General features: G+C 49.5%; 1 protein-coding gene across 1 annotated transcript; it reads right to left on the reverse strand.

The window, feature by feature from the left end:
• Positions 1–4,290: 4,290 nt before the first annotated feature.
• On the reverse strand, positions 4,291–13,666 carry sost (sclerostin). The gene is made up of 2 exons (XM_039740696.1): positions 13,330–13,666; positions 4,291–5,674 (listed from the first exon to the last, which is right to left on the reverse strand). Exons 1-2 carry the CDS (start codon positions 13,556–13,558, stop codon positions 5,256–5,258), a joined length of 648 nt encoding a protein of 215 aa, XP_039596630.1. The 5' UTR covers positions 13,559–13,666; the 3' UTR covers positions 4,291–5,255.
• Between the last annotated feature and the right edge of the window lie 3,212 nt (positions 13,667–16,878).

Here is a 16,878-nt window from a genome sequence, read left to right on the forward strand (position 1 = left end):
TATGATGATGATGTCACTTCTGTTTCCGGTGCCCGATGATGTCACTTCTGCTGGTTTTCCATTCCCGGTGCCAATGTGAACGTCACTTCCGGTCCTGGCGCTGACATGATGATGTCACTTCCGGTTCTAGGGGCCCTGATGACGTCATTTCCTTTACTGCCCTTTCAAGCCGCCATCTTACCTCAATAACATCAGTTCTGTTTTGGACTCAAATCTGTTCAAATGACCTCATTTTTGCAGCCAGGGAACAAAATCTGGGTGGCTGCTCCAAACCTTCATGATGTCTGTGACTTATTCTTGTGACACCCACCTAATACAGCCGGGGGCAGCTGGATCGTCAGAAACTGTCCTGGTGTCACAAAATGGAAGCACATGTGCTGTCAGACCTCGCCTGAAAATATCCCCGAGCACGAAAAACAACGTGGCGGTGCCGACCGGTGGCTTCAGCCTGCAGTGTAATTATCTCGCCCAGCGTTGTGTCGTCTGCCAAATAAAATACAGCCAGCAGTAGCAAGCGGCAGCACCGCAGAAGGGAGATGAAAGGCCAAGTGACTGCCGTAGCAATAAATTGTTTGGTGCCACCTCGTTGTTCTGCCGCAGGGAAACTCGCCAAAGGTCGCGGGCTTCTCTTAGTGCGGATCTTCTTGTCTCGTCCCAGGAAAACACAAAAAAAAATGAAAAGGAGACGGAGGTTTGTGTCCGGTGGGAGCAGGAAAGCACCAACATGTCTCCCATGGTGGTGGTGGTGGTGGTCCGCCAAAGAAGAGGGAAGAGTGCAGATTGATGGCTGAACGTCGGCACGCGGCTCGTTCGGCCTTCTCTAGTTTGGCAGGAGGACATTTTAGAATGCGTCGTTCAGTGTCGCCCCAGCGTTCCTTAACATTACATGCTTGAAGGTCCTTTGGTGTTGTGGACGGGTGGATGGAGTTTAGGAACTCGTAGGGGGCCAGCCGGGTCACCCCTCTTTAATATTTTAGCAATGAACAACAAAACGAGAACCCGAGGGAGCAAAACAGAACACAAAACGGCCATCGCGGCCTTTTGGGGTAACGGCTGTTGTGGCGGACGACTGGGATTCTGGTCGAGTCGGGACGCCTGGAGGATGGAAGGTCCGAGTGAGACACAATAGGAACATGAGGGGGCACAGCCCCCCCAGGTCTACATCGGGGCCACGGGACTGGAGCTTGGAGGCTCAACCCTGTTGGGGGGCCGCGGCCACTGCTGGGGGTGTGACTGGATGATCCTGGAGCCCCTTAACTTATTAACTTAACACATTAACTTTCGTACTATTGGGCATATTAAGGGCATAGCGGGTATAGCGGGTCCACAGCTCAGATCAAAGGCCACTTTTTAAATGAATAATGAGGGGGCGAGGTAGTGCGGCCGGAGCGGTTTCCGGGTGAATTCGTGATGCGGACGGTCCTCGCTTAAGGGCACAGGTGAGGAGTCGCCCGCATCAGGAAATGTTGCCAGGAGCTGCTGATTGCCACACCTGATCCACGTCCCCGGAGCAAATAATAGAAGCGCGAGGCGGATGAAAAAGGAAAGGAAAGAAAGAAGTGAGAGAAAGAACGGGCGTTAATGGAGAAGAAGGCAGCAGGAAGGAGAGAGCGAGAGCGAGAGCGAGAGTGCAGGCCCGTGAAAGTTTACTGCAGCTGGCATTTCTGCCCCGGAGGAGAGTCTGCCCGACTTAGAGAGGGGCAGATTGAAGCGGTCGACTGGCCGTTGAAGGTAGCGGGAGTCGAGGAGTCTTTGGGCGTGTTGAGTCCCAGCGTGAGCGCCCTGGCCGCTGGGGAAGGAACCCGAGTCTCGGTCCAGCTGGAGCCCGACGTAGCTGGGGATCAGGGGGGGCTACCGGACCACAATTGAAGGGAGCTGCGTTTTACTGGTAGGGCGACTCCTCTGCTGCAGGACTGGAGTTTTAAGACAAGACTGCTTCCAGCCATTGTTTCTTACCTCGTTTTTTTTCTATTGTGTTTTTAACCTCCACAGTTCACTTGTTTTTATGGATTATTTATTTCATGACTTCTTTGAGAGACACTGCGCTATTTATTTGGACGCCGTTTTTGGTTTCGTTTTGTTAATAAAAGCACTTTGCACTTTTTGCACCATCCCCTCGCTTCATGGTTGATGTCTTCACCCCTTAGCTCATCGGTGTCGGGTTCGAGAGCCCCCAGAAGGAAGATGGGATCATGGAGCAGTACCCGCATCGTCACACCGCGTGCCCTCCATTCCTTACACATGGCCAGGCAGGTCACTAACTGAGACTAACGTGTGGTCAGAGGGACAAGAAATCGTTAGAATTTACCAACTCGAGTCAGCTTGTGGGTGGCAAGGTGGCACAGTGGGTAGCGCTGCTGCCTGGCAGCTATAAGCAGACCCAGTGTCAGTGTAAGTGTGTGGGTCCTCTAGTAGACTGGAGTGCCATCCAGGGTCTGTTCCCGCCTTATGCCAAGGGGAGTGGGGAGGACTGGGATCCATATATCGGAATAACAGAGCTTGGAAAATGAATGAATAAATCAATAACTGAATGACTGAGAGGCGGCACGGTGGCGCAGTGGGTAGTGCCTTGTAGTTAGGAGACCCATCTGGGTTCACTTCCCGGGTCCTGCCTGCGTGGAGTCTGCATGTTCTCCCCGTGTCTGCGTGGATTTCCTCCCACAGTCCAGAGACGTGCAGGCGAGGTGCATTGCCTCTCTTTTCTCTTTTTCAATCGATCAATCGCATCGGTTGTCCATTAACGGCTAAGTGAGTTTCTCTTTCCTCCGAGGTTTCGTTTTACCGATGTGCTCGTCTCCGTTGTCTATTAGAAGACCAAGAAAAGAGAAATTCACTTAGCCGCTGATAGACAAGTGAGGTGAGCCCATTGGCAAAACGGAAATCGCCGAGGAGAGAGAAACTCGCTTAGATGCTGATAGATAAGGGGGGGGGTGGGGGGGGTACATCGGTAAAACGAAACCTCTGAGGAGAGAGAAACTCGCTTAGCCGTTGCTGCACAACCGATGCGATTGAGCGATTGAAGGGCCAGAATCCATGGTTTCTAGGAGCCCGGGCTTCTCACAGCTCAGGTTTTATAAATGTTAATCTAACGCGACTATCATTTCGTTTTTTAATGCAGAAGAAATGAAGAAGAAGAGGAGCTCAATTAGAGGCGGAGTGACTGCCAAACACTGGGGACCCCCATACCGACCTCGAGAAGCTCTGAAGTACTGTAGGGGACTAAATATTATGTGGCGGACCCCTCCAGCGCATCTCCATTCTGGGCAGTAAGCACCTTCTAGTTGCTCTCCGTCCGTTTTCAGTCTTTTAGCAGCTTGAATGTGAACCCCCGGGATTTCGAGGGTCAGATCTTGGCGTCCCTTCTGGCGTCTGACGTCAAAGTCTGCGGCCCCTCAACCTTTTAGAGCCTCAACGGGTCACTTGTGGTGTGTGACTTGTGTGCTGCGCTGTGACGATGGCACACAGTGAGTGGGCACACCCAGTCCGTGCCACCCCAGTGAAGGCTCACGACCCCTTAAACAAATTCAGACAAAGGAGCACACAACAGCCAGGTTTAAAATACTTTCTGCTAGTAATATATATATATATATATATTTTATTCCAACTTTCAAATAATATGCTAATACTTTAAATGGCAATAATATTAATCAATAGAACTACACAAAATATTTGCATAAATAACTTAGAAAAGGAAACCAATAAATACACAATTCATTCTTTGCAGCAGTCACTTGTCTGTTTGGTTTTTTTACTCATTTCAGGCACAGAAGAGAAGTGGAGACGAGTTCATTCACAGCCTCGGACCGGACTCGGGTTCAACTGAACGGCGGCCCGCCAGCGCCACGCTACAGGGGGCGAGCAGCACAGCATATATAAGGTGCCATGTTAATGAATGGATCTGAAGTACTGCTGTGGTGATGCAGAATGATCAGAATGTATCACTTTGGTGGTGAGGGCTATGGAGGCGACCCCATCTGTGAATAGATGTTCGTATGAGGCGGTGTTGAGTGAGGGTGGCATGATGGCATAGTGGCTGGCACCGGTGCCAGTGCCTCACATACCCAGTATCCCAGGTTTGAACCCTATGCCAGCTTGAGATCCTGCCGTCTGTCTGTCTGTCTGCGTTTTCCTCCCACATAGACGAGCAGTTTGGGCTCATTGAGAACTTTGAATGTTTCTCCTGCCCACCTTGCACTCCATTCTGCCACGACGGCCACCCTGACTGGGATTTAAGTGACGTTGTGGTTTTCTTGAATGACAAAAAATGGATGTCTTAATGACGAACCCCCACTAATGCTCTATTGTCCCACTCACGCTCCTGGTGGGAATGGCGTGCAAGACCACCATAGGAACCTGGAAGGATGCACTGCGGGCTGTGAGAAGAAATGCAATGCCAGCTTGGGGGAGACACGCTGTGTGCCCCCAAGAGAAGAGCGCATGCATCCTGCCTAATTATGTTCATTGAATGTGCCCCCTTTTGAGGAATGGCGTGAATATCATTGGGGCAGCCGTTTCGGTGGCTCCTGAACTGCATTGCCCAGGACTGAGGATGTTATTATCGATGCCTTTCTTGTTTGTTCCATAATGTCCATCCATATGCTTTCTAAACCCACCGCCCGCTTTTTCCATGGCATTGTTACTGGCAATAAAACAGGACCTGACCCTCGATGGAATTTTCCGCTATAAAAGGTCACCCCATACTTCTCACCAATTCTTCATTAGAATCAAAAAAACAAAATGGCCGCAGATGTTTGCCCACAAGAACACAGGGGGGCACCCACAGAAGACACCCCAGCCAGGTTCAAGTGTCATTGCAGTCCATTCCCTGCCCCTAGCGTCGGCCTCACACAATAGCAATTCTAATGTGCCCACCCAGCCCCCACCCCCCAACAACAGGGGTCTCCAGTATTTCCACACAGCCCCTCCTGAACGTCTCGATGTCTCCACATGTCCGGCCAAGGGTGAAGGGTGAAGATGGTGGGAGGAGCGCCCACAGCAGAAGATTCCAGACACATCCGTCCCTTTCCCTTTGCCCAGTGGCCGTCACCCTCAGGCTGTCACGCAAAAGACTAAAAGCTGCAGCCGCGTATCCAAAGTAAGAAGTTATGCGTAATGGCGAGGAGTCAGTCTGTTCCCTTGAGCCGGGTTGGCACGCAGTTTCACTTCACGTGGTGCAGTTTTCTTGTTGTGGTTGCCCCATTTATATTTTTTTTTTCGCTCTTTTATCAGCAACCCTCCAAATAAACTGCTGCCCCTTAATAGGCGTTCTGGGACTCGGGCCGATGCCCTCGGCTTCTGGCCCGTACAGCCTGGGAGGCCTTGCTTCTCCGGCGCTTGGCGGGCGTCTTGTCCAACTCCTTGAACTCGGATTGGTTGTGGTGCCGGGTGTAGCGCTTGCACTTGCACGATGTCACCACTCGCATTTTATAAGTCCGCACCTCTTCGTTGGGACACAGGAGGTGGAAGCGCTGCGTGCGGGAGTGAGCGGGGACACACCTGTAGTCCGAAGCCTGCTGTCGCCACCACTTCCCTCGCAGGATGGAGTTGGGCATCAGGTGGGGTGGAAGGCACTGGCCGGAGCAGATCAGCTCCTTGAGCGGCTTGCTGCTGCGGCACGGCCCGTCGATGATGTAGCGCGTCGAACGAAGCTCTCGGCAGCTCAGGTTGGAGGTACCTGTGGGTGGGCAGCAAGAGGAGATGGTTATGGACAAGAGCCAGGACATTAAGGAACATTTACTTGAAGACACTCTTAAGGTTAGTGAGGTGGCACACACATGCCAACCTCTGGCTCATTCATATTGTGAGCTGCACTGAGGCCAAGACATGGCAGAGAATGACCATTGACTTGGAAACGGTGGGCAAACTGTGACAACATTCAGGACTGCACTGTATCCGTCTCATCGCCAGTCTTGTCTTATGTTACCCCTAAGACCCCCAGACCCTATAAGAACTTTATCTCCTGTTATCTGAGGCTGGCTGTTTCAATGCAGGTTCACAGAGGCCACTAACCATGGAGACGAGGCAGGAACCGACACCATTAGGGCCACCATTCCATCAAGCAGGGCAGTGTGGGAAGCTGTGAGCACGTGACCCCCTATGTACCAATCCCTGAAATCCACAAGTTTACCAGTTATGACCAGTTTGGCCATTTCCACCTCCACCTCCGCTTAGATTAGGAAGATGTATGCAGGTGTAATGTGAGAGATGCCACTCAGACCAGACACCAGCTCACCCAAAGTTACGCCCGTGGACCCCTTACAGTAGCCACTTCACTCGGCGGTGTAACGTGTGGCATGTTGGGACTGGCGTCCCTGCCAGGATGGGCTCCCTTCCCTGGCTCGGAGTCTGTCGCCAAGGGTTTGAAACATTTGATTTTATTTTACTCAAACTAAAAGCCCAGCAGAAGCTGCCCAGAAAATGCTAGCCACCAGACAAAGAGAGACTGCCAGGTGAGCAAACCTGACAAAGCGAGGAAAAGAGACAGGTGGGAACAACTCGGGATGGCGGTGGGCCCGGTGGTCACTTTACGGCTTGAAGTAACCGCGTGCCGTTTTCTATTCATGCTATGCCCGCAAAATAAAAGGGCACCCGTGTCTGGAGATTGCACACTCGTGTTTCGGGAACCGTCGAGAACAGATGAAAGCTCAGACGTTTGCCCAACCACCTAAATGGCATTTCTTTAGACAGTGGGAAGAAACCCACACAGACACATGGAGAACATGCAAACTCATGTAGGGAGGACCCACGACACGGACCCCTGCGCTACCACTGCGCCCCCCCCGGACTGAATGGGTGGGTAGAAACGTCACACTCCTTGACACTCAAGCCAAGTGACTTCACGTTCATTCAAACCGTTGCGTTAGACTAATGAGTGGAACTGGACAGCTGATCTCTTTACCACAAAATGAAGTTCAACGAATACTCAGGTTAGTCAAGATGGTTAAGAAAGATGGACGTGAGACGTGCCCGTTGTTCATCATAAAGGCACAGAGCCCTCTAACCCCCCAGGAGCAATCGGCTCCATCAGCTTCGAGAGGACACCAGGCTGCCATTGAGGTGGTCACTTGACCTTCTGTGTGGAGCTAAAAGTGAAGGTGCCAAAGCGGTCCGTTCAGAGTGGTGCCCATAGGGGACCCGGCTTTGGTTCCCAAAAGTAACATTCACATCTGTAACAGGATCCATGAATAAAAGGACTCGTGCCACATGCAGCCACTTAGGTGGTCCTGACCTGTCGATATCACCCACTAAGTCACCTACTTCATATTCGAGAATCCTGTTTTGCCCACACGTTAGTTAACCAAAGCCCAGAGAAATAAATTTTAATTCAAGGAACCCGTCCCAGAATGAGATGGTACTGTGGTACTCAGGCAATGGAGAAATGAGGAACCACGCAGTGCCAATAAAGTGCCCCTAAAGAAGCAGCATTTTTAAGAGGGACCCCCTGCTTGATGTCATCCCCTGGAGGTATCAGAAGGCTGGATTGTGTTTATTTATTAGATCTTGTATTTATGTACAAACATGCGGTGGACTGGCGTCCTGCCCAGGGTTTGTCTCCTGCTTTGTGCCCTGTGTTGGCTGGGATTGGCAGATATAGCGGGTTGGATAATGGCTGGATTTATGTACAAACAAACACAAGTCCATCTGTTGGTTTCTTAAGCCGCTTGTGTCCAGTATGGATCACGAGGATATTTCTTATGACTCTGTGCTGATGAGAAAATGCCCCCTTCATGCAGACCAGGGGCACAGGGAGGGGGGATGCATGGTTTTGGAGCCTATCCTAGCAAGCATAGGGCACAAGGCAGGAACAAACCCTGGACAGGACGCCAGTCTGTCATAGGATGAACCACACACACACACACACGTGGGTCACGTTAGTATCACCAATCCACCTAAGCTGTATGCCACTTGACAGTAGAAACCCCCACCCAGACACGGGGAGAACATGCAAACACCACACAGGGAAGCCCCCTGGGCTGCAAACTGAGGTCTCCTTACTGCAAGGCAAGCCTCAGAAAATGGCTTAAAATTAATTCATTTATCCATATCATCAACCCCTTGCCAAGGCACTTAACCAGGGTACAGCCCACTTGGAACCAGTCGAACCAGTAGCACTCTGCTTTCACACAGTATAGCGCCTTTCCATCATGAAATGCATATTCTAAAAGGCTTTGTAAAATAGGCCTAGGTGAGCGATCCTAACCTTCACAGGGAAAGAAAATTGTGTGTGTGGGCCGGGGACAAATAGGTGTGCCACTTAGGGTCCCAAAAAGGCTAGGAGTGACCCTGAGTGTTTTAGCAATGAGAGCCCAAGTAAGTTAAGAGACAACTGACTATGAGAGCAGAGGGCTTACACTGTTTAACTGTATATAGCGCCTTTCATTGCTTTAAAACTGCAGTGCTTATATACTGTAGCTGATGACCGCTGTGTTCAGCGTTTGTTTGCACATTTCAGATATTTGTACATTTTTACTGTGTCAGGGCTGGCAGGACAAATGACACACTCAGGATAACGAAGGGGCTCAAAGGGGCGGTCTTGTGGCTTTCTGCCCAACATCTTGCCCACTTGGCTACACTGCCTGCCAAGGAGACACCACATAGCAACGGTAGCCCTTGACCAATGGCGTAGCTCGACTTCGTGCCACTCGGGGCGGGGCTTCATTTTGCCGCCCTCCAATATATCTGAATATGTTAACCTATTTAAATAGAAAATTAAAATGACGTATAGAGAAAAATTAAGATGGATTTTGCACATATAGAGAAACAGCAATAATTTTTCACATATAATTATTTATAAGCATCAACTAGACAAGAATAGAGTATAGACGCTGTGTTCTAATTATTAGTTTATTATAATTACGCTGCGAAAACGAGAACCAGTATAGCGTACAAGTGATAGGTGGGGATGAGCAAGAAGGCATTCGGATTGATAACGAAACGAAATTAGAAATTGTAAATGAGTTGATTATCTTCCTAGAAATTCTCATCGCTGTAATGTCTGTTTGTTTTTGATATTGCCTCATAAATTTTATCTGCTGTGTCTGATGCCGTCACAGAAGGACAGTCTGAAAATTATTTTTGAAGCCTTTTGGCCAATAATGCCGCCCCCCAAAAATGTGCCACTCCTTCCGCCCTCCCCTAGCTATGCCACTGCCCTTGACAAGGTAATAGTGATGGCACCCAAGCTGTCAAATAACTTTGAAGGTGGAGTCGTGGTCGGGCTCAAAGACCCACGAAGAGAACTTGCATGGCAGCGTGAAGTGCATGTAGATGGTCCTCTGAGGATACCAATGATGCCATGTCTGCCCACTTTCAGGCACGCTCAGTGGGCATCAGGCAGAGGGCCACCGCCACTGTCACCTTCTTGTTATCAGGCCCCTGATGTGACGCTTCGGCGGTTTGGCCTCATGTCATCCCCCATATAAAAGGCGCTGCTGACGTCCCCCGTCCCGCTCCACTTTCTAAGAGTTCAGGCTGCTCCATGCTGGGTGTAGCCCGACGTTTTCATTATGCAGGAATTCTTCGCTGTCCCGGGAGACGCTTAAATGAAGTCTGCCTGGATGATGGCATTTGAGCCGCCGTGCAAAGTGAACGTCGTTCTCCTTCTTAAATACGCGCAGCAATGACGCGGACGGCATTTTTGTGGTTGATTACAAGTGCGCGGGGTGTTTGTTTTGGGATTTAAAAAAAGGGGGAACGAAGGAGTCCAATAACGTCGATTAGGAATGCAGCGAAAAATGTCTCACGCCCTTCCATCATCAGTAAGGTTTGGGCTCTGCCCAAGAAAGCAATTATAGCTGAAAATGTGGAGAGCCCGTGAGACGAGCATCAACCTCGGGAGTGGCAGACTCGTCCCTCAAGCCCGGTGGTAGAAGACGCGGGCTGGGCGCCAGGAGGAGGAGAGTCGCCCCAGCTGCAGACCCCCGCTGGACGGCCAATTGGATTGCAGGCTTTTGTCACATGGTGTACTTGACTTGAGTCCGATAACCGCAATCTTAACCTTGGTGTAACCAAACCAGGCGTTATCACTGACGTGTAGTCTAAAGCGACAATGGAGTGGCGCTCTTCAGGGGGTCGGCAGCCGGGGTCTGTTGGGATTCTTCTTGAAACTTTCGATGTCCTTCTCGTCGTACGGTGCCGATATCAGAACTGACCAAAGTTAAAAAAGTTAACGTACCTTATCTTTGGTATTCGACTTTTAATGTATCAGTCGTCTCATTCTGAATAATACGGTTGTATATGTAGAGCTGCCCGATGAACCAGGAACAGAAGGTGACATCAGCCGAAGCAACGGTGACTTCAGTGCTTACTTCTTTTATAAATCACTGAGTTCTGGGGTTCCTCGTAAGACCCACCGCTTGACCACACACCATTGCATTCTGGGAAGGACCCCTTAGCATACGAAGCTGGTTCTTTGTGCGTTGAAAACAACAACCCTTTACTGTACCGTGCGCTTCAACAGATTAAAAAAATTGGACCCTTAGCCTGATGCGTTAATGGGGTATGCAACGAGAGTCCTTTTAATATCGCGAGCCGTCGGTGTTTCAGAAATATGTCTGTGCGCCTTTTAGGAACCAAAAATGGTTCCACAGAAATAATCCATCCATTACCCAACCCGTTATATTCTAACTTTATGGTCATGGGGGTCTGCTGGAGCCAATCCCAGACAACACGGGGCGCCAGTCACCACAGGGCACGCACACATACACACACACACACACCAGGGACAATGTAGAATTGGCAACACACCTAACCTGCATGTCTTTGGACTGTGGGAGGAAACCCGGGGAGAACATGCAAACTCCACGCAGGGAGAACCCGGAAAGCGAACCCGGGTCTCCTAACTGCGAGGCACCCACAAATAATAATAATAATAATAATAATAATACATTGTATTTATATAGCGCCTTTCCCATGTTCGAAGCATCACTCTGCATGAAGAACCACTCTAGCCCCTTGGATTAAGTGTGCGGGACACGTACCCAGGGGTGGATTTGGGTCGCGATTTCTCGTTCAAGTGCAAAGCCGCGCGAGATACCAGGTGTCACGCTTCGGCTTCACCTGCTAGTAGATTCCCTGAGCATTAAATGGGCTCCTCCACCGCGAACCTGCCATGAACTAAGAGAAGAGCTTTGTAAGACCAGTGCAGTTTTTTAAACCGGTCTTAAATTGCGCAGAGAAATGAACTGAAAATCGTGGCGAGCGGCGCAGCTGAATACTGCGTTTACAGGTGGATTACTGTGATTCGATTCCTGATGCGGGCGGGAAAGAAAGAAAGAAAGAAAGAAAGAAAGAAAGAAAGAAAGAAAGAAAGAAGAGTTAGTGGTGGCTTTCTGCCTAAAGGAGCTGTGCTGGTAGCTGAAGGCTACCACTGTGCTCGGACTCCAAGCTTCACTTTGTACAGTAAATCGAGTTATGCGAAAAATGACGATCCATATAATCTGGTCACATATCAAAGCGCGAGTGTGTCCTGGTATCGTGGGCGCTCCCTTGCCGGTTCAAATTCCATAAACGCCAGAAGTGACTCCACTCCGTCGGGCTCTTATCCTGCCATTGCTCCGTCCTGAGTATGACGTTAATTTGCACCCAGGTCCTCCAATTTACAGGGAAAACTGGGTGGCGCCCTGGCCACCATAAAAAAGCCCCACACAGTGTCCCAGTGGTGTGCTCAGGTGCACGTCACCCGCTGTACTCGGGTCCCAGTCCAGTTGGTTCGTCCTTAGGTGGGTGCGCACCTTTTTCATGGCACTGATTACAGCGCATTGCTGCACCCACCACACGACTAACCACCTGGATTGGGACCCTATATGGTGATGCCATGTCACGGGTGACATGCTTCCTAAATCGCGCTCGCTGCTGGTTAAAGAGAATAAAAAATAAATACAATTCTTCGGAGTCACCTCCGGGACTACAGTACTTATTATAAGGGTAGTTTTATCAATTATTGACTTTAAAAGTTAATTACAGTAATTCTCCTCCCGTATCTCCACTCGCGTGTATGTTTGTTTAAGGGGCAACACGAAAGTGACGGAGTGCGTCAGTCGGTGCCGCCATACACTACTGGCACTCAGTTCAGGGCCTCTCTCTTAAAATGAAAGGTGCCATAGAGGGTATAGTTCGGATTCCATTTACATAAACTTTCCAGAAATAAATGTTATTTATTTAGACCCGTGAAAGGAATAACAATGAATGGATAACAGATTTGTGAAATTCCAGGGGGTTTAAAGAACCTCACTGCAGTTCAGGTTTTCTCGATCTGTTTGTATCCTGCTAGGTCTCTTACTTCACGCGGCCCGATTTCTGTTTCGTCCGCATATTCAGAGCCTTATCAAAGCCCAGGGGTCCAATTCCAGGGACAAAGAGCCCCAGAATGAAACAATTGTTTGTCACACGACACAACCCAATAAAATGCCATTAAAGAAGCCGTACAGGTGTGCCCGTTACACATTCGCATCATTTACTGAGGTACGATTATTCACACACGCCCTACAGTCGCCTAATGACATTCGTCCCCATTCGCGTATCCATGCGGTTTAACCCGATAGCGGAAGATAATCGAACGCCATTGCATTTGCTGAATATAATCGAGACTGACGTGCGGTCATTTTTTCAATGTGCCTGTCTATATGTGTTTTAGGTATGAACTTTGCAAAACTACTGAGGTTTCGTGTGGCTGTAGAGACTTGTCACGTCCACGTCACTCTAAATAATAAAACGAGGCGACACCCCCGTAAGGCGGTGTTTGAATTGCTGGGCGTATGTGAGTAATCGTTCGTGACCCAGTAATGTGGACAGGCTACAACTTTTTGGTACTTTTAGCCGAGCTCGTCTCACGCCATCATCGCGAAGGTCTGTTCAGTTCATAGGACTGCCGATGATGCCACCCATTCATTCAACAACTTCATAAACCACTCTGACAGCTCAGGGTGGGCACCATCGGGCGCAGTGCAGCCTCCGTAACCCCAGAAGCGGCGGCACTCCACCCGATGGCCAACTCTAAACACCCAGTGGTGGATGTTTACGCAGTCGAGGTCTATAGCGCCTTTACTCGGGTCTCTGATGATCATCGTATATTAAAATAAACTTTACATAACACACAACGTGTGCGCGCATCGAGCACCGCACGGGTATGGCTGCATGTAATTAAAGGATCTCAGATTCGGTCACCTGCTCACAACCGAACAGCGACACCTCAGTTGCTCGTCACCCGCACGCCCCGGGAGTTTGTAAACGGACCCCACGCACGAAGACATTCGACATGCGACAAGTTCAGAAGGTCGAGGGGTGAGCATTGACAGTCCTAACACACCGTTTTCAGATTCCAAGTCTTACCGTAAGTGGCGGTGTTGGGCGCCTCCGCCCGCCCTCCGTGTTTCGCTCGGTTTATTGTGCTGTTGTTGGAGGACTCTGCCGCATCCGCCTGTCGCGGTCTGCCCCCCTGGTACTCGGGCACGTTTTCCGTCGCGTCGTTGGTCAACACCTTCCATCCGTGAGCAGCGCTCAGCAGGACCGGGATGAGCAAGGCTGGACCCACGCACATGAGGCTCAGGCACACGTGCATGGTGCAGACAAGACGATCGGTCCACAAACATGCTGCGCTTCTCCGGCTCCCACCTATTTAAATCCCCCGGCGAGACTTGCTGACACCGAGGGGAGGGGCCGAGTCCTCACCAACAGGCGCGCGCTCCGCACTTGGGCGCTGCCAGACGGAGATGCGGGCGGGCAACTTCATTCTGACGTCACCGGACTTTTTTTTTTCTTCTTTTCTTTTCCTTTCTTTTCTTTTGAATGTTGGGTGGGAACGGCGGCGGCGGCGGACCCTCCGCGCTAAGGCAATGGCTTTGCACTTTGTCTTTCAAAAGGTGTTGCTGATGTGAACAGCGGCTGCAGAAACGGAGAGCTACGGATATTCGGGCAATCTGTCGAGCTTAGCCAGTGCGGATCTGAGCGCTGGGGGATCACTGCGAACGCACACAGCGCTGTCTAAAATTAGTGCTGCTCTCAAACAAAGCACGCTTGAGGGAAGAGGTCTGGCCAATGCCTATTATTATTATTATTATTATTGTTATTATTATTATTATTATTATTATTATTATTATTATTATTATTATTATTATCCATCCATCCATTATCCAACCCGCTATATCCTAACTACAGGGTCACGGGGGTCTGCTGGAGCCAATCCCAGCCAGCACAGGGCGCAAGGCAGCTGCGCTATCCACTGCGCCACCGTGCCGCCCCATTATTATTATTATTATTATTATTATTATTCACAGCGACTCACATTAGTTGAGTTGCATCTCTTTTTTTTTTATTATTTTCAGTTGGAGCGCAGGCGGGTGAAGTGACGTGTTCGGGGTCACACAGTGTCAGTATTGGCAATTGAGCCAACAACCTCAGGGTTTTGAGATCCAGACCCTTACCCACTGTGACTCATATCCAGCCCACCATCCTGTTCTGTGACATCGTCTGTAGAAATCAAAGCAAACACATTATATGTAACATTTTAAAACGTCTCACTGCACCACTTGTTGGAAAGAACTTTTCTTTCTGACACCCGCTGCACACCCGACCTCAACCTGGAAGTGGGTCTCTCTCTCTCTGAATTGCCTTTCCCAAGATTTCTTTCATTTTTTAGCCTACAAGTTTTTATAAATGGGGTATGTTAGAGGCCATTGAGGCATTCCTTGTGTGATTTTGGGGGTATCCTGAGAAACACATTGTTGTCAGTCAGTTAGTCATTCTCTAACCCGCAGGGCCACCAGGCGTCTGCTGGAGCCAATCCCAGCCAACACAGGGTGCAAGGCAGGAACAAACCCCGAGCAGGGTGCCAGTCCACTGCAGGGCACACACACACACACCCACACACCAAGCACACACAGTAGGGACAATTTAGGATCGCCAATGCTTCTAACCTGCATGTCTTTGGACTGTGGGAGGAAACCAGAGCATCACATTGTTGTTGTGTTTCTAAACTGGATAAGAGTCAATCAAATATACAATTGTAGGTTAGTCAGGTTTTTAATTTTTCAGATATATATTCTCTTGATTTTTGTCAAATCTGACTTATACGGATAACAAGACGAATTAAATCCATTGGGCTCGAGTTACAAATAATGACTCCGTTTATTTACTCGTTTTCCAGACCCTGTCATTCCAATTAGTTTCTGTAGGTGGAGCTAACTCTTTTTTTTTTTTTTTGGTGCCCGCATGTTGCTCCCGTATTGGCAGGACAGGCAGAAGCCAAACCCAGAACTGGGCCTCAGTCCATGCCCTGCACTGGTGTACACATTTACTAAATGCCAGTCAGCTTTACCTGCTTGTGTTTCAGGAAGCCGAAGAAGACTCAGGTGTGCAACCTGCAAACTGCACCCAGGCAGTAAATGGACCCCAGGCGGTGCCACCTCACCACATAAGCCCCAGTGCCCACCCAGTTTTTAACATCGCTTGACTTTAAGTGACCCAAACAAGTAATAACCTTTTTTTCTTCCCAATTTGCAATCCTTAGATTTCTTTTTATTATTTCTTTAACGCTTGGTTTCATTTTGAGGTGTTTATGAGGTTTCGTGCTGTGGCAACGTGAGATATTTTGCATAGACGCAGAGCTGCCCTTGGCGTGACAATTGCTTTTTAACTGTTATATTTTCTTTCTCTAATTGCAAGAATAACAAAAGTCCTACAGAAGGACAAAGACAGGAATACGGCTTTAAAGCGGCCATTAATGGGCTGTGTTTGTATTATTTGCACATGCAGTTGTTGCTTTAAGTGCATTAGGATGAAATGAATTTGTTTTTTAAAAACATCAGAATGGAGGTGAATTGCAAAACTGTGATGAATGATTTCTAGGCTAAGATTTGTCAGGTTACACAATGAAACGGAATTATTTTTTACAATTCATGCATCTGCTGCTCGTTTCATAACCCTTAATGGTCCATTTTTAAAGTCAGACGTCTGTAACCATTGTGACCACAAGGGGGCGCCACTGAGCCCCAGACACAATTACACCCCACAGAGCCAGGGGTCCAAATCAGGGTTATTTATCCACACAGCGCCTTTACTTTTAAAGTGTCATCTCCGGCATTCAGTAACGTTTCCTTCTTCCCCTTTCCTTCTCTGGTGGGCTTCGTCCCCTCTGTCCTCCCGACTCTGACTCCTCTAAGTTAGATGAGGTGGCTCCTCTTATGCTGGACCCCGGAGTATTCCCGATGTCATGTCATATTGTGACAGCAGCACTTCTGAGTGGGACGACCTTCTCCCAAAAGCGCCCTCTGGTGGCACCCAGGGATCCTGACAGGGGTGCCCTCCTGAACTACAGGTCCCGTGACACCTTTGGCTGCGCCAAAGTAATGGTGCCACCTTTCACCCTGGTGGCACACACCTGTCCCTGATAGCCAGTCTCTCACCGTCCATCCATTATATGATTGTCATGTCTGGGACAGGACCCTAGAGTTATCCTGGGTGGGCTGCACCCCCACTTATGTACTCCACCCACTATGGCCTCCTGGCCGGGCAGGGTTTACTTTTCTGTCTCAGTCGGGGTGCCAATCAGTCCGTTCAAGCATTTACAACATCTTGGAATGAGACGTCTCACCTCACAACCACAAGACTTTGCAAATGTAGGGGCGACTCGATGAAGATGGCGCGATGGTGGGCAGAGCAGCCTAACAGTTTGGATAAGCACAGCTTAGTGTCGTCAGCACTGGAGTCAAACGTAATATGGACGGCTAAAGGACGGTGGTGTGGTAAACGTGTCCTGCCATTTTACAGGACAGAAAGCCTGAGATTTCAAAGTTGGGTTGCTATGCTTGCTGATCAAGGTGCCAGGGAGCCATGGTGGTCCACGTGTGCAGGTAAGCTTTCCAACGCACTGTCACCAGAGGT

Source organism: Polypterus senegalus, chromosome 17, assembly GCF_016835505.1.
Source record: "Polypterus senegalus isolate Bchr_013 chromosome 17, ASM1683550v1, whole genome shotgun sequence".
Taxonomy (NCBI): Eukaryota; Metazoa; Chordata; class Cladistia; order Polypteriformes; family Polypteridae; genus Polypterus; species Polypterus senegalus.